The sequence below is a fragment of the Gambusia affinis genome, linkage group LG14, assembly GCF_019740435.1.
Source record: "Gambusia affinis linkage group LG14, SWU_Gaff_1.0, whole genome shotgun sequence".
Classification (NCBI taxonomy): Eukaryota; Metazoa; Chordata; class Actinopteri; order Cyprinodontiformes; family Poeciliidae; genus Gambusia; species Gambusia affinis.
Genome location: NC_057881.1, coordinates 1790701 through 1809698, shown reverse-complemented (window position 1 = coordinate 1809698; position 18998 = coordinate 1790701). Strand labels below are relative to the sequence as shown.

The following is an 18998-nucleotide window of genomic DNA, read 5'->3' as shown; positions in this document are numbered from 1 at the left end:
AATATTGGCTCCGTTACCGCCGTTAAGTTTTATTCTAAATCAGGAAAGAGGCTTTGGAGTTTGTAACTGCACACAAAAACTCACCTGGGGTAAACTGGCTAGCGACGGCTTCACGTCTTTAACGTCTTTAAGATCTTTAAAGTCTTTAACATCTTTAACGTCAGTCTCCTCGGACTTGTTTTCTGCTAAAACAGAGAAAAAAAATAAAGTTAACCGGAATTTAACATAATTTTCTTTGGACATTAAGATGCAAAGATCAGGAATATAAGAATAATACATTTCTTAAAATGTTTACATAGTGTGCAAATGTTTATTTTATTTTAAATATATTCACAACCTGATAAACCATCACAGATGTATAAACTTGACTCTGTCCCCATTACATGTCCTCTTTCTACATTGTTCTGTATTTAAAGAAAAATAAATTGCAGCAGAAAACTAATTTGGGTTCAAATGAAAGTGTTGGTCTTGTAGCCGCCCCTGATGCAGTGGCGCCTTGGGCAGAGAGCCACAGACCAAAGGCAATTTTTACAGAAAACCAAAGCACTGCAAAAACACAAATTATTGCAAATAACTGAGTACACTTTAAATAAGACAGACGTAGCTTTGAAGTACATTTTAAGAAAGAAATAGAAGTTATTTTTAAGTAAATAATTATTCAGTTTAACTGGCAGATTATTTTTCCCATAAGAAAAACAATCTGCCAGTTTTATTGATATTTAAGAATTATTGACCTAAAAGCTCCAATAACTTGCTGGAAAGTTATTTCTGTCAGTTTTGTCTCATTTAAAGTGACTAGAAACTAGGACAAACATAACTGATGATATTTTGTGTTTTTGAAGGGAACAGGTTTTATTTATAGCTTGTTAATATATTATAAATCAGATGTTCCTGGTTTTAATTTGCAGAGTTAAAGTGCCGGTCAGAAGGGATTGTACCTGGAACAGTGAAGGTCTGAGCTTTGTGAACCGTCATGCACCTGTGGCTGCAGAACAGATCCAGTTGCCCCTCGCTGTTTTGATTTTCCACCATGTCCGACATCTGATGGGGCGTTCTGCACGTCGAGCAAAGCTGCAGGGTTTTCACTTTCTGCAGAAAGACAGACTGGGCTGTTTATTTCATCACTGTTCAGGTTCTAACAGAGGGACGTTTTGTTTCTGCACCTCTTTGAGCCTCAGCAGACATTCGTCTCCGCAGACGGTTTTCACGCCGCCGTCCGTCTGCAGGGCGAGCCGCAGGCTGCAGCGCAGCGCGCCGCAGGCCGCGCAGGACGACCAGGACGACTGGTGCTGAATGCGGAAGTCGGAGATGCAGGACTCGCTGCAGAGTCTGTGGACCTCACCGTCCACCGTCATGGAGAGCTTACACTGACGGAGAAACAGAAGATCAGAACGACGCTGTCATGGCAACAGAGGAGCCCCATCTGAAGAAGATAAAATCCTCTTCTTCACACAACAGTGACTTTTGTCTCTGATTCTCAAGTTTATGATGCTCTGTCTTATTAACAGGCGACAAGGAAGCAATTATCAGTAAACAAGTTAATCAGTTGTATTAAATAAACATAAAAATGTGTTTTTAAAACATTATTAAACTTAAATAAATTTATAAAATATAAAATATGTGAAACAGAGAGATGTTCATGCATGTTGTGCAGTTCCTCTTAAAGGAAAATTAAAACTTTTCTCCATGAAGTGCCAGCAGCGTTTCCTTACAGGACAGTGTTTGCCACACAGCTTGCAGTTGGAGAGAAGCATCTTGGATTTGACAGAAGCGAGACACGCGTCGCTGCAGAGCTCCTTCATCGTTCCTGAGTCATCCACCGGAGCCAGGATCACTTTCTGAGGCTGCGTGATCAACCTGAGGGCAAACAGGAAGGAATCAACCTGAGGGCAAACAGGAAGGAATCAACCTGAGGGCAAACAGGAAGGAATCAACCTGAGGGCAAACAGGAAGGATTCAACCTGAGGGCAAACAGGAAGGAATCAACCTGAGGGCAAACAGGAAGGATTCAACCTGAGGGCAAACAGGAAGGAATCAACCTGAGGGCAAACAGGAAGGATTCAACCTGAGGGCAAACAGGAAGGATTCAACCTGAGGGCAAACAGGAAGGAATCAACCTGAGGGCAAACAGGAAGGAATCAACCTGACAGCAAACAGGAAGGAATCAACCTGAGGGCAAACAGGAAGGAATCAACCTGAGGGCAAACAGGAAGGAATCAACCTGAGGGCAAACAGGAAGGAATCAACCTGAGGGCAAACAGGAAGGATTCAACCTGAGGGCAAACAGGAGAAAATGTATCTTTTGCCAGGGAAATGTTTATTTACATTAATAACTAGTGTCAATAAAAATACATAAGTATTTCTGATGTGACGTTACTGTTGTCTTTGTTTCTCTGGGAACTAAAAAAACTCAGAAGTTTTAATTATTCATTTTATATTAAGCAAATTCCTGGTTGTATCATAAAATTAAAAAAATTCAAATGTCCAAACAATGTTAGTATTTTATTGTAAATTATTATATGGATTCAGATTAGGCGTGGACTTTTTGAAAACAACATTTAAGCAGGTATTAAATAAACAGTTTTCATTTCTGAATTAAATGATTTTTTTACTGGTCTGATGTCGTATTTAATCTTAAATTCTTTAGCATAAATTTGAGAATAACTGAAGCATCCTGGACTTACTGAAGGCAGCTGTAACACTTCCTGGTGTCGAACTGGACGTGGGGAAGTATTTCAGTGACGCACGCCTCCGAGCAGAACAGCTGCTTTGCTTTTTTCAGGTGGTAAACTGCAGACGCTCGTTTCAGCTGCTTCCTGCAGCCGCAGCAGGCGCCGTCTTCGCTGGCGATGATGAGTCTGGCCGTGTCGTCGGCGGGGGAAGAACGCTGCTTCACAATCACATTAGAGACTTTCACATTAACGTCGCCTGAGCCTCTAATGCAGAGGTTTCAAATTCAAATTCCTTTATTGATCCCAGAGGGGAATTAAATGTTGCTGAAACTCATATTAATTCATTCATGAATGTTCTTAAAGGGCCGGCTGTGTCAGAATGTATTAATAAAACCCTTTAAACTCTTAAAATATCAATAAATAGCTGTCTCTGCATTCAATAAGTACTTCTTTAAATTAAATAATATCGAACATCTTTTGTGTTTTTGTGATTTTTTGCAATAAAAATCACTGATTTTGTGGAGCAAATTTTGAAATTTTTGCATGTATTTGTGACTTTTTGTTACTCATCAGTCAAACTTAACTGTTGACATCAAATAGGGCTGATACAGAAGAGCATTAAAATTAAAAAATACTGCCACCTGCTGGTGCATTAGTGGTAATAATTACTGGTATCTGTTGATTTTGTGTTAACAAACTGAAGAGACTTATTGATGTTATTTGGTAGTAAAAGGATCACAAATTCTTCAATCTGATTGATAAAATAATATCAAGCGCACCGTTTCACAATTATTCTCTGGAGTCTTTAGGGCCGCAGAAGAAGCTGTGATGGGCTGGATTTGGCCCCCGAACCTCGGGTTTGACACGTGTTTTAACTGTACAGGAGTAGATACTCACGGTTCTGATGTTCTGGTCCGCAGCGGGCAGCGCCTTGAAGGACATCACGCAGTAGCGGGAGCAGAAGAGATCCACGGCGTTGTCCTTGTTTTTGTGGCTGACCATGTCTGACGGGAGCTGAGCAGCTCGACACACGGGACACTCCTGGGCCGCCATGACGTTCTGCAGAACCACAGCGGTTCAGAACGATGCTCATACAGGAACAGACACCAACTACAGCCAATTTTTAATTTTTGGAAAATCTGGATTTTTTTTTTCCACCAATGAACTTCATTTTGAAGAACAAGTGTGTTTTATAGCTTCTAATTATCTGGACTTTAAAATCAGGTCAATTCTACAACACAGTATTACAGCCAACCTAAAATCTGTTTTCTTTTCATTAGGAGTATAAAGTCATAATATAAGAATAAAGTAATAAATAGCAACATTTAAAGGGATGAATGTTAGCATCTTGTGAAGTTATACTTTGGTTTAATTCTTACAGATAATAGTTGATAGAAATCAAATTAATATTTTAAAACTATCAAGCAAGCGACCTTCAGGTCAAATCCTGGCAAGTCCAGAAGCTTTTTTCTCTTCATAATAAAACTTCTGGTACAAATGCATCTTTTGGATAATATTATCAATATATTCTTGCAAATAAGGAAAAATTCTCATGGTCTGACCCTAATAATCCATCATACAACATAATACTTGTAATTTATTTTTTGAGAAAAGAAAGCAATAAAAATGAAAAACAATTGGAGATTTTATTTCCATACCATCAGGTCTGGATTCAGTCTCAGACCTGATGCCTGATGAACCCTCTTCACCTTTTTAAACTCCTCTAGACAGTCCGGACCACAGATGGTCTTTGCTCCGTCCTCCAGCCGCAGCTGCAGCGGCTTCTTCCTGCAGCACTGGCTGCAGTTCTCACAGATCCCCAGGTTCTCCCTGCAGAACCCGTCCAAGCAGTCGACACTGCAGAACCGGTGCAGACACTCATCCAGCTTCAACTCCAGCTCGCTCTACAAGCACAGAACAGAAAACACTCAGATCTAAAGCGCCGTATTTGGGCCAAAAAACTCAAACATTTTCAGATTATTCTCCGAAATGTTTTTGAAAAAACACGGACATTTCTGGAAAAATTGAGCAAATTTCTGCTAAAAACTCTCAGAAATTTCCTTAAAAAAAAAAACAAGAACATTTCTCAGTTTTAAAAGTTAAAAATTTGGTAGAAAAAACTCAGATTTTGAGATTCATCTCAAAAAATCAGGGAAATGCCTGAGTTTGAAAAATTTAAAATTTGATAGAAAAAACATTTTTGACTTTTGAAATTTCCAAGATTTGTAGAAAAGCTCTGAGAACTTTTGAACTTTTGAAACTCAGAAATTTCTACATTTTGTCTACTTAAAACATTTTTCAGTTAAAAAAGTAAAATAAATTCAACTTTTAAAACTCAAGATTTTCTTGACAATTTCTGAGATTAACCTCAACATTTCTGAGCTTTTTCTAGCAAATTTTCAACATTTAAAACAGAAATTTTTTAGTTTTTTCTAGAAAATTTCTGAGATTTTTTGGCAGAAATGTCCTCCTCATTTTTCTACCTACAACGGCTCTAACGTGCCGTCCTATGAAACAGCCAATCAGAAACGCTCATCCTACCACGCAGGTTTTGCTGCAGGCGCTGCAGAGCGATGACAGCGTCTGGGTGGATGTGGTGGTGAACTTTCTCTGAAGAGAAGTAGAGCTGCATCTGAAGGAGCTCAGGCAGCCGGTGCTGCAGAAATCTCTGACGGTTCCTTTAAGGTCCACGGCGGCCATGATGAGCTCCAGCGGCTGCAGGTTCTCCCTGAAAGGAGAAGCAATTATTAAAAAACACAAAAATCAGAAAACGGTTCAATATTTGACTGAAGATAAGAGAGTTTAAAGTTTAGCTAGCTTGTGTTTTATTAAATGTTATTAGAAATGTTCCAGCCAATCCTGCTAAAGAAGGCAGCAAATATAGAAAAAACCCAAACTTAAATTTTAGTTTTATTATAAGTTAAATAATAAAAAAAACATCTTGTTTGGAAAAACACTGCTTTAGAAAAAAATCAAATCAAACGGAGGAGACCCTGATCTTTACTTTTAAAGTTGATCAGAGTTTCCAGTAAATTATAAGACAAGAGAACGTGTCATCCATGAACGGCAGATGTGGTTTGATCTTAATAAATCAAGAAATGGCAACAAGAAAACTGATCTGATCCTACATCTACAGCGGGAAAACTTTCTTCTGTCCTACCATCACAAACGTTTTAACATTTTCTAAACTCTACTGGGACTGAATGGATCTTTGAGCCTTTTAACCACAAACTCCCCGGTGGTTCTGCTGTGAATCAAAGGGAGAAAACATGGAAAAACAAAAAGTTAAGAAGTGGAGGATCTCTGATCTTAAAACCTGCAGTTCTTTCATCAGGATGAACTCATCAGAAATGATTCTGTAGAAACTAAATCAACCTTCTTCCATGTTTTCAGACCTGAATCTGACAGAGAAACTCGACCAAGCAGCTCTTTGTGAAAGACTTTTTCCTGCAGATTATTTACTTCAGTTTATTCCAGACTGAAGTTTAAAGGTTCAGGAAGGAAAGAATCAGCTGAGATGTGCAGAGCTGCAGCTGTTGGTTCTTCAGACTGACCTGAAGCAGTAGTAGCAGGACCTCCGAGCCGCTTTGCTGGGAGGAAACATCTCAAACAGGCAGAGTTTGGAGCAGAAGACGTCTGTGAAGCCTTTCTTCTGGTACGCCGTTTGTCCTTTGGTCATGATCCTCTGACAGTGGGAGCAGTTCATCTTCACAGCCTGGAAACAAACCAGAGAAAACATCTCATTCAGGTCTTGATGCAGAGCCTTCAGTTTCAGTTTAGATTTACTGCAGTAACATTTAGCAGGTTTTCTTCTAAATAAGTCAAATTTTACTATTTCACACATTTAATGCTTATTTTAAAATTATATGTTTAGTTTAGAAAATACTTTGCAAATAAATATTTAGTTCTTAATTAAACATTTAGTTAAATGTTTAGTTTGTAAACTAAATATTTAGTTTGTTGCGTTGACATTTATAAATGTCTGAACAACCTGGTGAACATTTCTATTTCCGCTACATAAACGCTGCTGTTCATTTTTTACAGTGTAACTTTCCTAATGCTCCTCATTCTGCTCTCCAGTCCTCTGCACTCAGATTATTCAGTTTGACACGGAGCAGTCTCACCTTTGTGTCTCTCTGTTTGTTGGTTTCCTCTCTGGACGTGGATCGACGCTCGTCTTCAGCGCCCGGCGACGGCCGATCTGTGACCGACTCATTCTCACTCACAGGAAACCGTGAAACCCGGACAGGAATCTGCAAGTTTTCCTACGTAAAACAAAACAAAGATGGCTGCCAGGAAATCCCAAGTTGAAATGTTGCACTTTGATAAAAAGATAAAATAAACTCACAATGTTCAGTTTGCGGATCAAAATCTTTATTACTTTCATGCTTCTCATCGCTGCCTCAAAGTTGCTGCGTTTCTCTTCTGTAAACGACGCAGAATGAAAATGAAATTAAACGTTGGAAGTGAAACGTGACAGGAACACTCCAGCAGATCCTACCTGTGCGTACAGGAGAAGATCCTCCACTTTCTGCTCCCATCCAGCCGTCCTGTTCTTCACCATCATCATCATCTTCACCGTTTGCCTCTTCGTTCTGCCCCATCACCTCCACTTCTTCTGCTTTATCCTGAACTCCAGCGTTTGCTTCAGACTCATCATCAACTTTATTTCTTTCCTTTCTGACATCATCGTCTTCGTCGTTTTGTCCCATCGGGTCTTCAGAGCAGTCGTCCCTCTGAGTCTCACTCGTCTCATTTCCTTCAGTTTTATCCTGATGGTCAAGGTTTTCTTCACAGTCATCATCAGCCTTACTTCCATCTTTTGTGATATCCTCATCATCGTCGATGTCGATGTCAATATTAAAATCTACATGCATGTCTTCGTCTTCGTCGCTGAAATAAATCTGACTCTCGTTCTGTTTGTCAGGAGCTGCAGTGGTTTGATTATTGGTCTGATTATTGGTTTGATTAGTGGTTTGATTATTGGTTTGATTATTGGTCTGATTATTGGTTTGATTATTGGTTTGATTATTGGTCTGATTATTGGTTTGATTATTGGTTTGATTATTGGTTTGATTATTGGTTTGATTATTGGTCTGAGTCTCGCTGCTCTGCTCTGGTTCTGGTTCTTTCTCCGCTTCATTTTTCTCATGAGTCGCTTCAGTCCGATCCTCCTCGTCTTCCTGCTTCTTTTTGACTCGACTCCTCTTGGAAGAAACTTTGCCTTTCTTCTTGGTCGATGAGGGAGAACCACCTGGAAGAAAGAAACTTCAGCTATAAGAAACGGAGGATGCATCAATTCTGCAGTTTGGAGCAAATCTGAGCTTAATTTGCTTTTGTTGAAGTTGTGCACTTTTTCAGGGATATGGACTGTGAGAAATCTCCAAAGGAGAGTTTTTTGCATGAAAGCAAAAAGCTGCAAAACAAGGCTGGAGTTTGGTAAAGACCAACAAACATGGATTAAAAGGGAAACTGCAGTTATGATATCTGGGATTATCATCGTAAAGCTGAAAGGTAAATCCTTCCATGTTCCCCTGCAGCTTAACCAGTTTCTTTCTAAATAAGTGGAGGCTATTCAACTGCTCAACAACATACAGGAGGATGTTCAATGTGTCTGCAACAATAAGAGGAAGAAAAAGCTGCAGTTGAATGTTGTGTTACCCACCGTTCCCCTGGTGAGAAGCTTCAGTGGCTCTCCTGCTGCTCTCCATCACCGCCGGCAGCTCATCTTGGAGAAAAACATCAATGTTTTACCAAAACCCTCTCAAACTAAATAAAACTTTTTAAAAATCTCACATTTTTATTATTTGATGCTCATACACCAGCTTTTGTTGTTTTCTATCAAAAAGAAGAATAAAGTTGTTGCATTTGGAACCTTCATTTTTGTCTGCAGTAGACAGTAAAGATTTATTATCATAAATTTTAATATTCTGAATCTGTCAGTCTGAGTTCAACCAGAACCAGCAGCAATCAGCGCTGGGTTTCTGCACAAGAACGTGGAATAAAGGCTTCATTTACGTTATATAAATTATTTTAAAACCCCATAACGCTGCATAAACTTAACAGAGCATCTTTAGGTCCAGTTCAGAATAAATGCAGTGCTGTGCCTCTTTATAAACTAGCGCTGAAAACCCCCCCCCAAAAAAACTGTAGAAGGCTGCTATCTTTACATTACTATTCAAATTTTGGCATTTTTGTGTAAATTTGTTTAACTCTGCAATATTTGGCCTTAAACCATCTCAGTGCTGCCCTCATCCCCACGCTTGGCCCCGCCTCTTTGTGTCTTTAGGCTCCGCCTCAATTTGGGGGCGGGGCTATGCTTTCACAGGCTCTTAGTTTCACGTTAAGCCTCTTGAATGTCTTCAAGTTAATTTTTTGTGTTGTATTTTAGCAATGAGAATTGATTTATACTTTATAATCAAGTATTGGTTCATCTGGTTCTAAAGCTAGACAAAATTTTATTTGACATTATTGTTGGAATAAGAAAGTAATTTAAGGAACTGCTGAGTAGCCTGGACATCTGTTGCAATCAAGCAAAATCTTCCTCTTCAGTAAGCAAAGAGCATCATCTTTACTGTCATTCTACTTACACTGGTAGGTGGAAAGACACATACCTGGAATTTCGATTTCCTCCAAAGATTTTCCTTGAAACATGGCCGGACATTCGGACTCCATAGCCGACAGCAGCACCAGGATTTTTGCGATGTCTCCAACCGCCTCCGGGTTCTGGTAGAACTCGCTCTCGGTTTGAACATCGCACCCCAGCAGTGTGGCTAATTGGCTGAGCTCCTCATTATTCAGGATGAGAATACGGAAAATTCTTGCCGTGTGCATACGGAATAACGGACACTTTAGGTTCTTCTCACCTTTGGCACCACACAAACCCACAAACATGGGGATGACCCGTTGCCACTTGTAGATGTTCATGGACAATTTATCCGGCCATCCAAAGAGGTAGGGGTTACCATCGGGCACACCACATTGTTTTCTCTTCTCCACCAGCATGGTGATTGCAGAGAGCAGCTCTGGGGTCAGAGTGAGAACTACGTTTTGGTTCTTTTCGTTAACAACGTTCATCTTAACGAGCCGTTTGGACAGAACTTTGTCAAGGAGCGGCTGCTTGGTGTCAGCATTTTCCTGAGGCTGAGGTTCACTCCACTGCAGGAACGACTCCAGGGTCACATACAATATTTTGGTAAAATTCCTGCTTAGTATGCCCACATATGCAAAGATCCCTTTGAGCAGGGCATTGTAGACTGGTGGGCTTTGAAACTTGGTCATAATTGAGACTGCAGAGCTCACCGAATTCTGGATGTACTTAAACAGCAGCTGAACGTCCTGGATGAAGGGTAAAGTTGGTGTTCCCGGTACTGCCTGTCGAAATGCTACGTTTGAAGCCCATTCCTTCTCACACAGCTTCAGGAACTCCTTCGCCTCCTCTATCGTCTCGTTATCCGCTTTGTTGCTCAGAGCTACTGCATATTTTATATCAGCCAGTTTCTTAAGTGAGTATCCGATTACTTTTGAAAGTGGCTTGGCGTTGATGTTTTTCCTCATGGTTGAGACTTTCCTCACTGCTTCCATTACGACATTGAAGTTCTGGGGTTTCAAAGCCTCCTCAATGCTCATTATAGACTTTTCTTTTAAGGTTGCGAGCAGTTTTCCCATTTGTCTGAGTTTCCGAGTGAGTTCGAGGTCTTTGCTCTTGCCATCCTTCATGTAGTACAAACAGCGAGCCAGCCGCAAAAGGTAAGGATCCTTTAAAACTAAGGAGGTAGTTGCATCTTCTTTCAGTTTTTGTAGAATCTTCCTCACACCAGATGACCTGTTTTCAGGTTCTGTTAGCCCAGATGCAACTAATGCTAAAATCCCTGACTTGCCTTCTAGAGGGGATGAGATCCTCATTGGACATTTCTGAAGATGCCTCCATAAAGTCTTTCGAATAAACAAGAGCTTACAGTAGATGCAGGTAGCAGTGTTTTTGATAGAGGACATGTTTGTTTTTCTCCTCACTTTCAGTTTTCCTTTCCGAGTTTTCAGCACCTCCTGGTTGTGGTTGTAGTTCCCTCTGTTCCTCAGCTTTTGAAGCAGTTTCTTTCGCTCCTTACTGTTGCGACGCATCTTAAATGCCTCAGCAATCTCAGGCTCTTCCGCTCTGTGGGTTAAGAGGTGGCGGGAGATTTTTGACTGAGGTCTTCCGCAAACGTAGCAGTAGTTCTTCCTCGTCAAGGAAGTAGCTTTGGTGGGCGTGTCGGAGTCCCAGGCGTCAGAGCTGGAGCGAGACCCGTCTCCCTCTGCGGTGGATGACGCCCCGTCGGGCAGTTCGGACTCTGAGAAACTGTCATCGTTGTCTGGTTGTTCATTGCAGACGTATTCATCTCCGGAGGATTCAGCAGAGCTGAAGGATTCTGCTGCAGAGTCCTCAAGCTGCAATGAATTTTAAAAAATCTAATTTAAATCCTAACGTATTGTTGGATGTGTTTTTCCAACAAATTTATGTTTTAAAAGTGAAGAAAGAATCAGTTACAGAGTCAGTGACAAACTACAGCATCCTAGATGCACAAGAGCTGATTCTTCCTCCCAGCAGCTGTTAAAACTTTATAACCATGAGATTTTTATATTTATTGTAAGTACTGTGTTGCTGTTCTTTTTGCATAAATATTCATCTATGTCTTGAACGAAACATACTTTTTTATCAATGGGGAAAGCTGGATCCTTTTCCAAGTCTTTTTCTGGAATATTTACATCCTCACTAGTATCCTGTCAAAACACAGATGACCAAAAAAACACAGTAATTTAACAACATTTTGTTTGGGTTTTTTTTCCCAGAAAAGATGAGCGACAAACCAGAAAACGTACAGAAATGAGAACCGTATGCATCACTGTACGATGTGAATCTACCTCTGGGCGCCACGAGTGCGAAGATCCCCCGTAGTCGAAGGTTATCTCCTCACCAGCTGATATTTCCTTCAGTGCAAACAGGCACAGGTGTGGTTTCTCTTCATAGGTAATCTTCACCACATTGCAGTTTGGATCGAGGTGGTCGTCGTTTACGAGCCGACCCAAACTCCCATCATCAGCTGAAGCGTCAACACTAAGAAACAGTTAAACCAACAGGATTAGTTTCAGTTTGCCACTTTGTCCACAACTTCTAATCCTTTCCAAATTTTTTGTTCTCGTATATTTGGGCTGTGGAACATTTTCCATTTCCTCTGATATTCTGCTTCAGCTCAGATGGAGTGAGAACAGCCTGGACTGAAAAAGGGTGAAAGTTTGTAATTTGTAGTTCTTGTTCAGATCATCTCAAACCACTTAGGTTTCCTGAGGTTCTCTAGAGGTCAAAGGTACTGTGGCAATTTTCAGTCACCTCTCTAAGTCATAATTTGGCTGGAAGCCACCAGTGAATGATGACTAAGATAAGTTTACATGTGGCTCTTTTAAGATTTATCCTCAGCAAAAGTACACCAGTTTATTATTTTCAGAGCTAATTTGCTCCACTTGGTGTTTTATCGAATTATTGCGTTTCCATGACTAGTGGAAAAAAACATTGTTGGAAAGAAGACAAAGTTTTTCAGCCTGAAGCTGTTTTTAGCTGCAGAAAAGTAGAAAACTCACCACCAGTTTGTTCCTTGCCATGAAAAGTTAAACACATAATTGTTTAATGAATCTCCAGGTTGCTTCTCAGAGGTTTCTTGGCAAGTAGAGATCCTCCCCCGAAACTCAACAACAAAGGACGATGGCTCAATGGATTCCCTGGCGAACACACCTCTCCCTGGGAAAACAGAAAAAGATTTTAAAGTGGTCGGCGCTGCTAACTAAAACGTTACTTGTGTTAACCCTAAAGAACTGATAATAAAAATTTGTTCTGCTAATGCTAATACTAATGAACTATACCAACATGGTATTTAGCAAAAGCTACTGCTAAAGCAGTAAATATTTGATGACATCCAGCGAAAGTCAATAATGAGTTAAAACACAGGATACCTGCTGCATAAACAGTCTTCAGCCACTTCAAAATAAGAGCGCAGATATAAACATTTAAATACTTGAAGAGTTCTTAACAGTAGATAAAACTTCAGCACAATGTCAAACTTTATTCAACTGGAAGTTTACAAAACATCAAGTAAATTAAGGCTTTAAAAAGTGCCAATTCAACATTTTAAGAATTTTACAGAAAAATTACTTTCAGGGAATCTAAATGTGGCAAACCTTTTCAAAGTTAGCAAAAACACTGCAGCGCTAAATGAAAGCTTAGCTCAGCTATTTGAGCATTAGCAGAGGTGTGCCAACACCTTAATGAGGTTTTAAAATGTTTGTCTCATCAGGTGTAATTGATTGGATGTCAGATTTATCTAAAAAAGAATGTGATTATTCTTTATGACAACAAACCTTTAGCAGAGTCTATGAACTTCTCCTGAAGGAAGGGTTTGTCTCTTTTAGCCTTTATGTGCTCCAAAGCATCCTGAAGAGCCGGAGTCAGCTGTTCATCGAGCTGCTCTGGAACATCTGCAAACATCAGCATGTTGGTCACATTAAGGTTTTGCTCCTGTAAACCTGGTGGTTCATATGACTGTTATGAACCTCAACCCACTTGCAGATACATTTTCTTTTCTTCAGATATTATTCCAACATTATTCCTCAGTGATGTAAAATAATCACTGAAGTAGTTCATGGAAGCTGCTGCTCCAATTTGCTCAATGATCTGAAACATGTCCCTGAAAACAGTCAAGTTAATGAATGATTTTGTTTTGTAACAGTTATAAACACCATAGCTTCCTGAAATGTACCTAAACTCAACAGGAGATAAATATATACATTTATATAATATATAAATATATCTCGCTTGCTAAATATTAGTAAAGGAAAATATTCTGCCTTTTGCAAGTTACACTAGATGACACATAGTAAACAACCCCACAACTCCCTTTGATGATTGTTTTGTGACACTGTTTTGGTTACCTTGAGAAATAAACACAGGAAGCAGATAAATCCAAGATGGCCGAATACAATGCAGAAGTATCCATAAGTTCAGCTGATATAAACTTTAAAACATTCTTGCTTTTAACAAGATTTGTACGCAAGTATAAATAATGTGAAAAATAACAATTGTCTCTCTGTTTTGTGTAACAATGTTTTGCACATTTAAGTTAGTTAGCTTGCAGTGAGCGTCCATTGGGCGAATTTGCAATGTTACTTAGCTAATACCATGCCTTGTATATTTCAGTTTTACGATGGTCAAAGACAAAGCCAGTGGTCAAAAGCAAAAGAAGAAAGATAAGTCTGTTTAGAGTATCATTGTCTGGATGACTAGAAGATAAAAACTAGAAAACTCAGGCTGAGAGTACAGCATAAATACCAAAGATGTAAAGAATAATATTTTATAACATACCACACTGTTGAAGTGGAGAACCTGACTCTTCAATGGACTTTTCCACATCTTCTCCACCACTGCTCTGCCCCTCATCTGGCTCCAGCTCATCTTCAACAGAAAGCACATTTCACCACTTGTTCTTCATTTGCAAGCTGACCAATGAGTGTCACAAAGGAAACTCACCATCAATCTCAACCTCGCCCAGAGATTTTCCTTTGAATCTGTCCAGAGTTCCTTTCTCCATTGCCAGAAGGAGTTTAGAGATTTTAGCAAGTTCAACAGCCGCCTCTGGGGACTGGTAGTACTCCTTGTTGGTCTGGATCTCAAGGCCAACCAGTTCACTGAGGTGTTCAAGCTCGTCGTTCTCCATCAGAATGTGGAATATTCTTGCCATGTGCTTGCAGAGATGGGCAGCCCTGAGATTCTCAGGGTTCTCCGCATGACACAGGCTTGAGAAAGACTTGATACAGTGAGATCCGTGGTAGTGGCTTGTGACAGAAGAGTCTGGCTTTGCAAACAAGAAAGGATTGTCCTCATGCACACCACAGGCCAGCCTCTTGCTGATCAGCAAAGTTATGGTGCTGATGAGTTCAGAGGTCAATAGAATGGCAACATTCAGGCCACTCTTGCTCAGAATATTTATCTTGACAAAGTGCTTGGACAACACTTTGGTGGAGTCGCCCCTCTCCTCGAAAGACTTCAGTGTCATTTCTGAAACCTCAGTTGTACATTTGCTCAAAACCGAAATCTGTGTAAGTGTGACCCTGGAAAGTACATTGAAGACTTGAGGATCGTCAGATGTCTTCAAGCTTTCAGTGGCAGAAGCTGATAATCTTTCCAGGTAGGAATGGAAAGCTTGTACATCACGTGTGAAAGGTATTGCAGCTGGACTGCTAATGTTTTGTCCTCTCACTGATGAAAACGTGGTGTCCAACACAAGTCCACCCCACTCGTTCTCACACACTTCTAGGAATATTTTAGCAGAACTCCTCATTGTTTCACTGGTATTTTCCCCATTGAGAATGATTTTGGCGATCCTCTTTAGTGAATTTCCCAAATTGAAAGCAAGTCCTCGCTTGCTGTAAGTCTGCATTATGGGATCAAAACCCACCATGTTTTTCACTGAATTGACAATGCTGGAGAATTTCTTGGATTGTATTGCGTCTTCAAAGCTTAATATTCTCTTTTTATTCAGATCCAACAAGAGTGTCCCCATTTCCTTCAGCTTCTCCTGGACAGAATGCTCCTTGCATGGGTCGTTTCTGTACTTTCTGCATAAACTCTTGGCCAGCTGGATCAGAAGGTGATCATTTTGAATCACAAGTCTGACTTCGTCTTGTCCCATCCCTGAAAGTATCTTCTTCACATCAGGAGGGACACTATGCAATGACTCTAACTCCTCAGTGTCATTTATGACACTATTATTTACAGAAACTGCAGTTTTAATACAGTTGGGTATATGTTGACACATTAATGATTGCGTCATCATGGCTTTACAATACGGACAGTACATAAAGCTTGTTGAACTCATGTTGCCAGATTTTGGTCGCCTTTTCACTTTCAATTCTCCAGTATTGCTTCTCTGCACTTCCTGATTGTGAACAAAATTTCCTCTGTTTCTTAAGATGTTGAGCAGCCTTTTGCGTTCGGTTGAATTTGGAGGAAATGAAAACGCCTTTGCGATTTCAGGTTGTTCCTTAGCGTGCTTTTCGAGATGACGAGAAATTTTGTGCATCCCTTTTCTGCAAACAAAGCAGTGGTTTTTGGACGTAAAAGATTTGTCTTTTGTGGGAGACATTTTCATGCGTTTTTGTTTGGGTTTGCAGATTTCATAATCCTTATTGGTCTTGTGTTCCTCAGAAGAGTCCTCCTCTGATGGCTCCATGAAAGAGTCGGTAAGGTCCGGAGAAGATTCCCGATCAGCCGAACCTGAAGTTGCTTGAACACTACGACAACTTGGTCCAGGTTGTTCATCGTCATTGTCAGAAGAGTCCTCACGGTAGGAAATTTGGGACTTTGACTAGGACCAAAGTAGAGTTACATATGAATAATCTTTTGTCAGTGTTTCCATCTTTAAATTGTACACTTTTCCAATCTCATTTTTTATTTTTCAGTCTTACTGAACTTCAAATTTAAAATATAGATTTGAAACACATTTCTACAGCAAACAGGTTTAAGATAAACATAGACTCAGTTTTCAGATAAAATATTTCAGACAAATAATATGATTTTTTTTAAAAACAAAACTTTTTTAAACTTTCTAAAATATTACATTTAAGAATTTAGGATGTTTGTTTATCTTTATACAGAATTGGAGGGGTAAAAGACAAATATGCATAACAACACTAAAATTAGAACTGAAATGAAAATAAAAAAATTCAAGAAAGGCTTAAGATTTATTTCATTCTTCACAAACCCTTTTAGGCCGTGGTTTTGATGAAGACGGACAGCTGCCTCTCTTTAAAGAAGTCAACCCATAGTAAAGTTTCTGCAAATGCAATGAGAAACATTACATATAAATGGTTATAAAAACACTCTTAACGTCAATCCTTTTCGACAAAATATGATTATATAACAGCAATTTTCAACTTTTAAAAATTTTAAGTGTTTTAACTGTTATGAACTTACCTTTGAGCGCCACTCATAACTGGACTCTCCGTAGTAGTATGTTATTTCCTCACCAGGAGAGATTTCCTCAACTGCAAACAGGCACAAGTGTGGCTTCCCTTCACAAACAACCGTCCTCATTTCACAGTTTGGACTTATGTGATTATCATTCACAAGTCGCCCAAGTGTGTTGTCTTCTTTTGAAGCATCAATGCTGCCAGAGAACCATCATATCATAACTCTGTTCTTTCAGGACAATGACTTCCAACTTTTCAAATAAAATGAAAATTAACTTACCACCATCGCTCTCCTTTCCATGAAAATTCAAAAACAAAACCATTCAAAGCATCGCCACCTCTCTCCTCAGATCTGATGCCTCTTGAGAATTTCTTCCCACGATATTCCACAACAAACATAGACGGCTTGATGGTTTTATTAGTGAACACACCTCTTCCTAGAAAATATATAATCAACTCAAGTCATAATGTGTTGATTTGGGTTTTTCAGAGTCCTTAGAGTCTAACTAAAATCAGATCAAGATTCTTCATTTGAAAAATAAAGCTACAAAAATGTTGAACTCAAGATAAAATTCAGAATAATATTAGATATAGAACTACATTCACATAAGATTAAGACCGAGAACATTTGATTAACTGACAGTCAGCGGTTATTTGTTTGTATTTACAGTAAATAACGCTGTGACCCAAGTTCAGAAGACTCTGTGTATGTGGATAAAGACTGACCTAAATAAGAAATAAGAAATGCAGCTCCTACCTTTAAAAGAGTCAATGAACCTTTCCTCCAGGAAGGGTTTGTCTTTACAAGCAACAATGTGCTCCAAGGCATCTTGCTCGGGGGTCTCTTTGCCTCTCTGCTCTTTCATGACTATTTAAAAATAAGATTTATGGTTTTTTTATGTTGGGAACTGGAGATTTATTAACATCATACTGAAATGTTTCATACAATCATATAAAAGAATGGAAACAAACAAACTGATAGAATTTTTTAAGTTTATGTCTTGATGCCAGTAAGAAGTATTTAATAGCAGGTATTTTCCAATAATCTATTTTAAATCAAATATTTCAGAATAATTTTTTTGTTTTTGTTAAAGTCTGACTGTTCTCTTCATAATGCTTTCTACATTTTCATCAGTGACAGGTCTAAATATGACTTTAGCAAGTTTGAGCATATGTGCTTGAAAAGAAATACATTCTACTGAAATACACAGCAAATAACAAAAACTTGGAGTAATGTATATTTTTTAAGTACTTTGATGCAAGAAGAAGTATGAATGCAGATCAATTTTAATGTAAATAAATGACTTGATTTGCAACTGATAGAGTAGGCAAATATAGCTGTAAGTGGTTGCATCACAAGGGGAACAACAGTGTTATAGAGATTTACCTGTCAGTTACCTGAAAAAGTGAGTAATGTCTGCACACAGTTTGTCTCAAGAAACACCAGAAAGCATTTATATTTTTTAAAAGAGTTTTATAGGGTCCCAATGTGGGTTTGCATGAAGCCCTGTGTTGGTCCCCTAATATACACAGTGTGACCTGTATCACATTGATTTAACCACTGGTAATAAGTATGTCAACTAATGTAATGTTGTAAGAGTTATATGTGAAGACAAAAATATTAATCTGACAGCATTAAAATACTTTCACACAACCACATACCATGCATGTATCTTAAAAATAAACAAAACTACGGTATTTTAAAAGCTGAAATTCAGTGGTAATTTAAATAAATTAAAACCAACGGTGCAATAAGAAAATATATCCCACCTAAGGGCAACAGGGTACAGACAAATGCTGCAAGATACTGAAGACCTCAAATAAAAGTTTTATTAGCAGTTGAATACTGATAGTTTAAATAGAAACCCAACCAGTGTGACTTTAGCAATGCTTCTCTACCTGGCTACCATGCTTACTGCTCTGACTGCTGCTGCAGAAAGCTCTAGCACTACGTGTGGCTAACTTTGGGTTGCTCCGAAACATGATTAGTTAGCATGCTAATCACAACAAATTCAAACTAATTTGTTTTCTTAAATTATGTCCTCCATTTCTTGCTTTGCTAAACGGCATTGAAGCAAGACTACTGGGACATAAGTTTCACAATGAGCAACACTTACCTTCGTTTTAGGGTCAGTATAGCTTTCTTTAGTGTAAAAAAGCCATAGCAGTAATTTTATTCTCGTTCCCGTCTTGAAAGACCACGTGACAGAAGTAAATAACCAGTCAAAGCGCACGGCAGAAAATTTGACCAATCATTGACTGTAACATCACTGGCTTCGTGTGACGTCAGTGATTGACACTTGAACGAGCGAATCAGATGCAAGGAGCAGC

General features: G+C 39.2%; 1 protein-coding gene across 3 annotated transcripts in view; it reads right to left on the bottom strand.

The window, feature by feature from the left end:
* LOC122843145 overlaps positions 1-18866 on the bottom strand; it is a 30826-nt gene extending 11960 nt beyond the window's left edge. The window contains exons 1-25 of one of the 3 annotated variants that reach the window (XM_044137687.1): positions 18785-18866; positions 17425-17535; positions 16948-17104; positions 16672-16864; positions 16460-16531; positions 14227-16063; positions 14062-14151; positions 13062-13178; positions 12288-12444; positions 11574-11766; positions 11361-11432; positions 9287-11099; positions 8338-8400; positions 7174-7926; positions 7021-7097; positions 6797-6937; positions 6227-6387; positions 5214-5400; positions 4382-4576; positions 3570-3731; positions 2685-2890; positions 1713-1857; positions 1164-1367; positions 939-1089; positions 85-185 (exon numbers count right to left, since the gene is read on the bottom strand). In XM_044137687.1, coding sequence (XP_043993622.1) covers positions 85-185; positions 939-1089; positions 1164-1367; positions 1713-1857; positions 2685-2890; positions 3570-3731; positions 4382-4576; positions 5214-5400; positions 6227-6387; positions 6797-6937; positions 7021-7097; positions 7174-7926; positions 8338-8400; positions 9287-11099; positions 11361-11432; positions 11574-11766; positions 12288-12444; positions 13062-13178; positions 14062-14151; positions 14227-16063; positions 16460-16531; positions 16672-16864; positions 16948-17104; positions 17425-17533 — 7356 coding nt within the window. In that variant the 5' untranslated portion in view covers positions 17534-17535; positions 18785-18866. The remainder of the gene's footprint in view (positions 1-84; positions 186-938; positions 1090-1163; positions 1368-1712; positions 1858-2684; positions 2891-3569; positions 3732-4381; positions 4577-5213; positions 5401-6226; positions 6388-6796; positions 6938-7020; positions 7098-7173; positions 7927-8337; positions 8401-9286; positions 11100-11360; positions 11433-11573; positions 11767-12287; positions 12445-13061; positions 13179-14061; positions 14152-14226; positions 16064-16459; positions 16532-16671; positions 16865-16947; positions 17105-17424; positions 17536-18784) is intronic. The other 2 variants (XM_044137688.1, XM_044137689.1) reach the window with 2 other exon arrangements.
* Between the last annotated feature and the right edge of the window lie 132 nt (positions 18867-18998).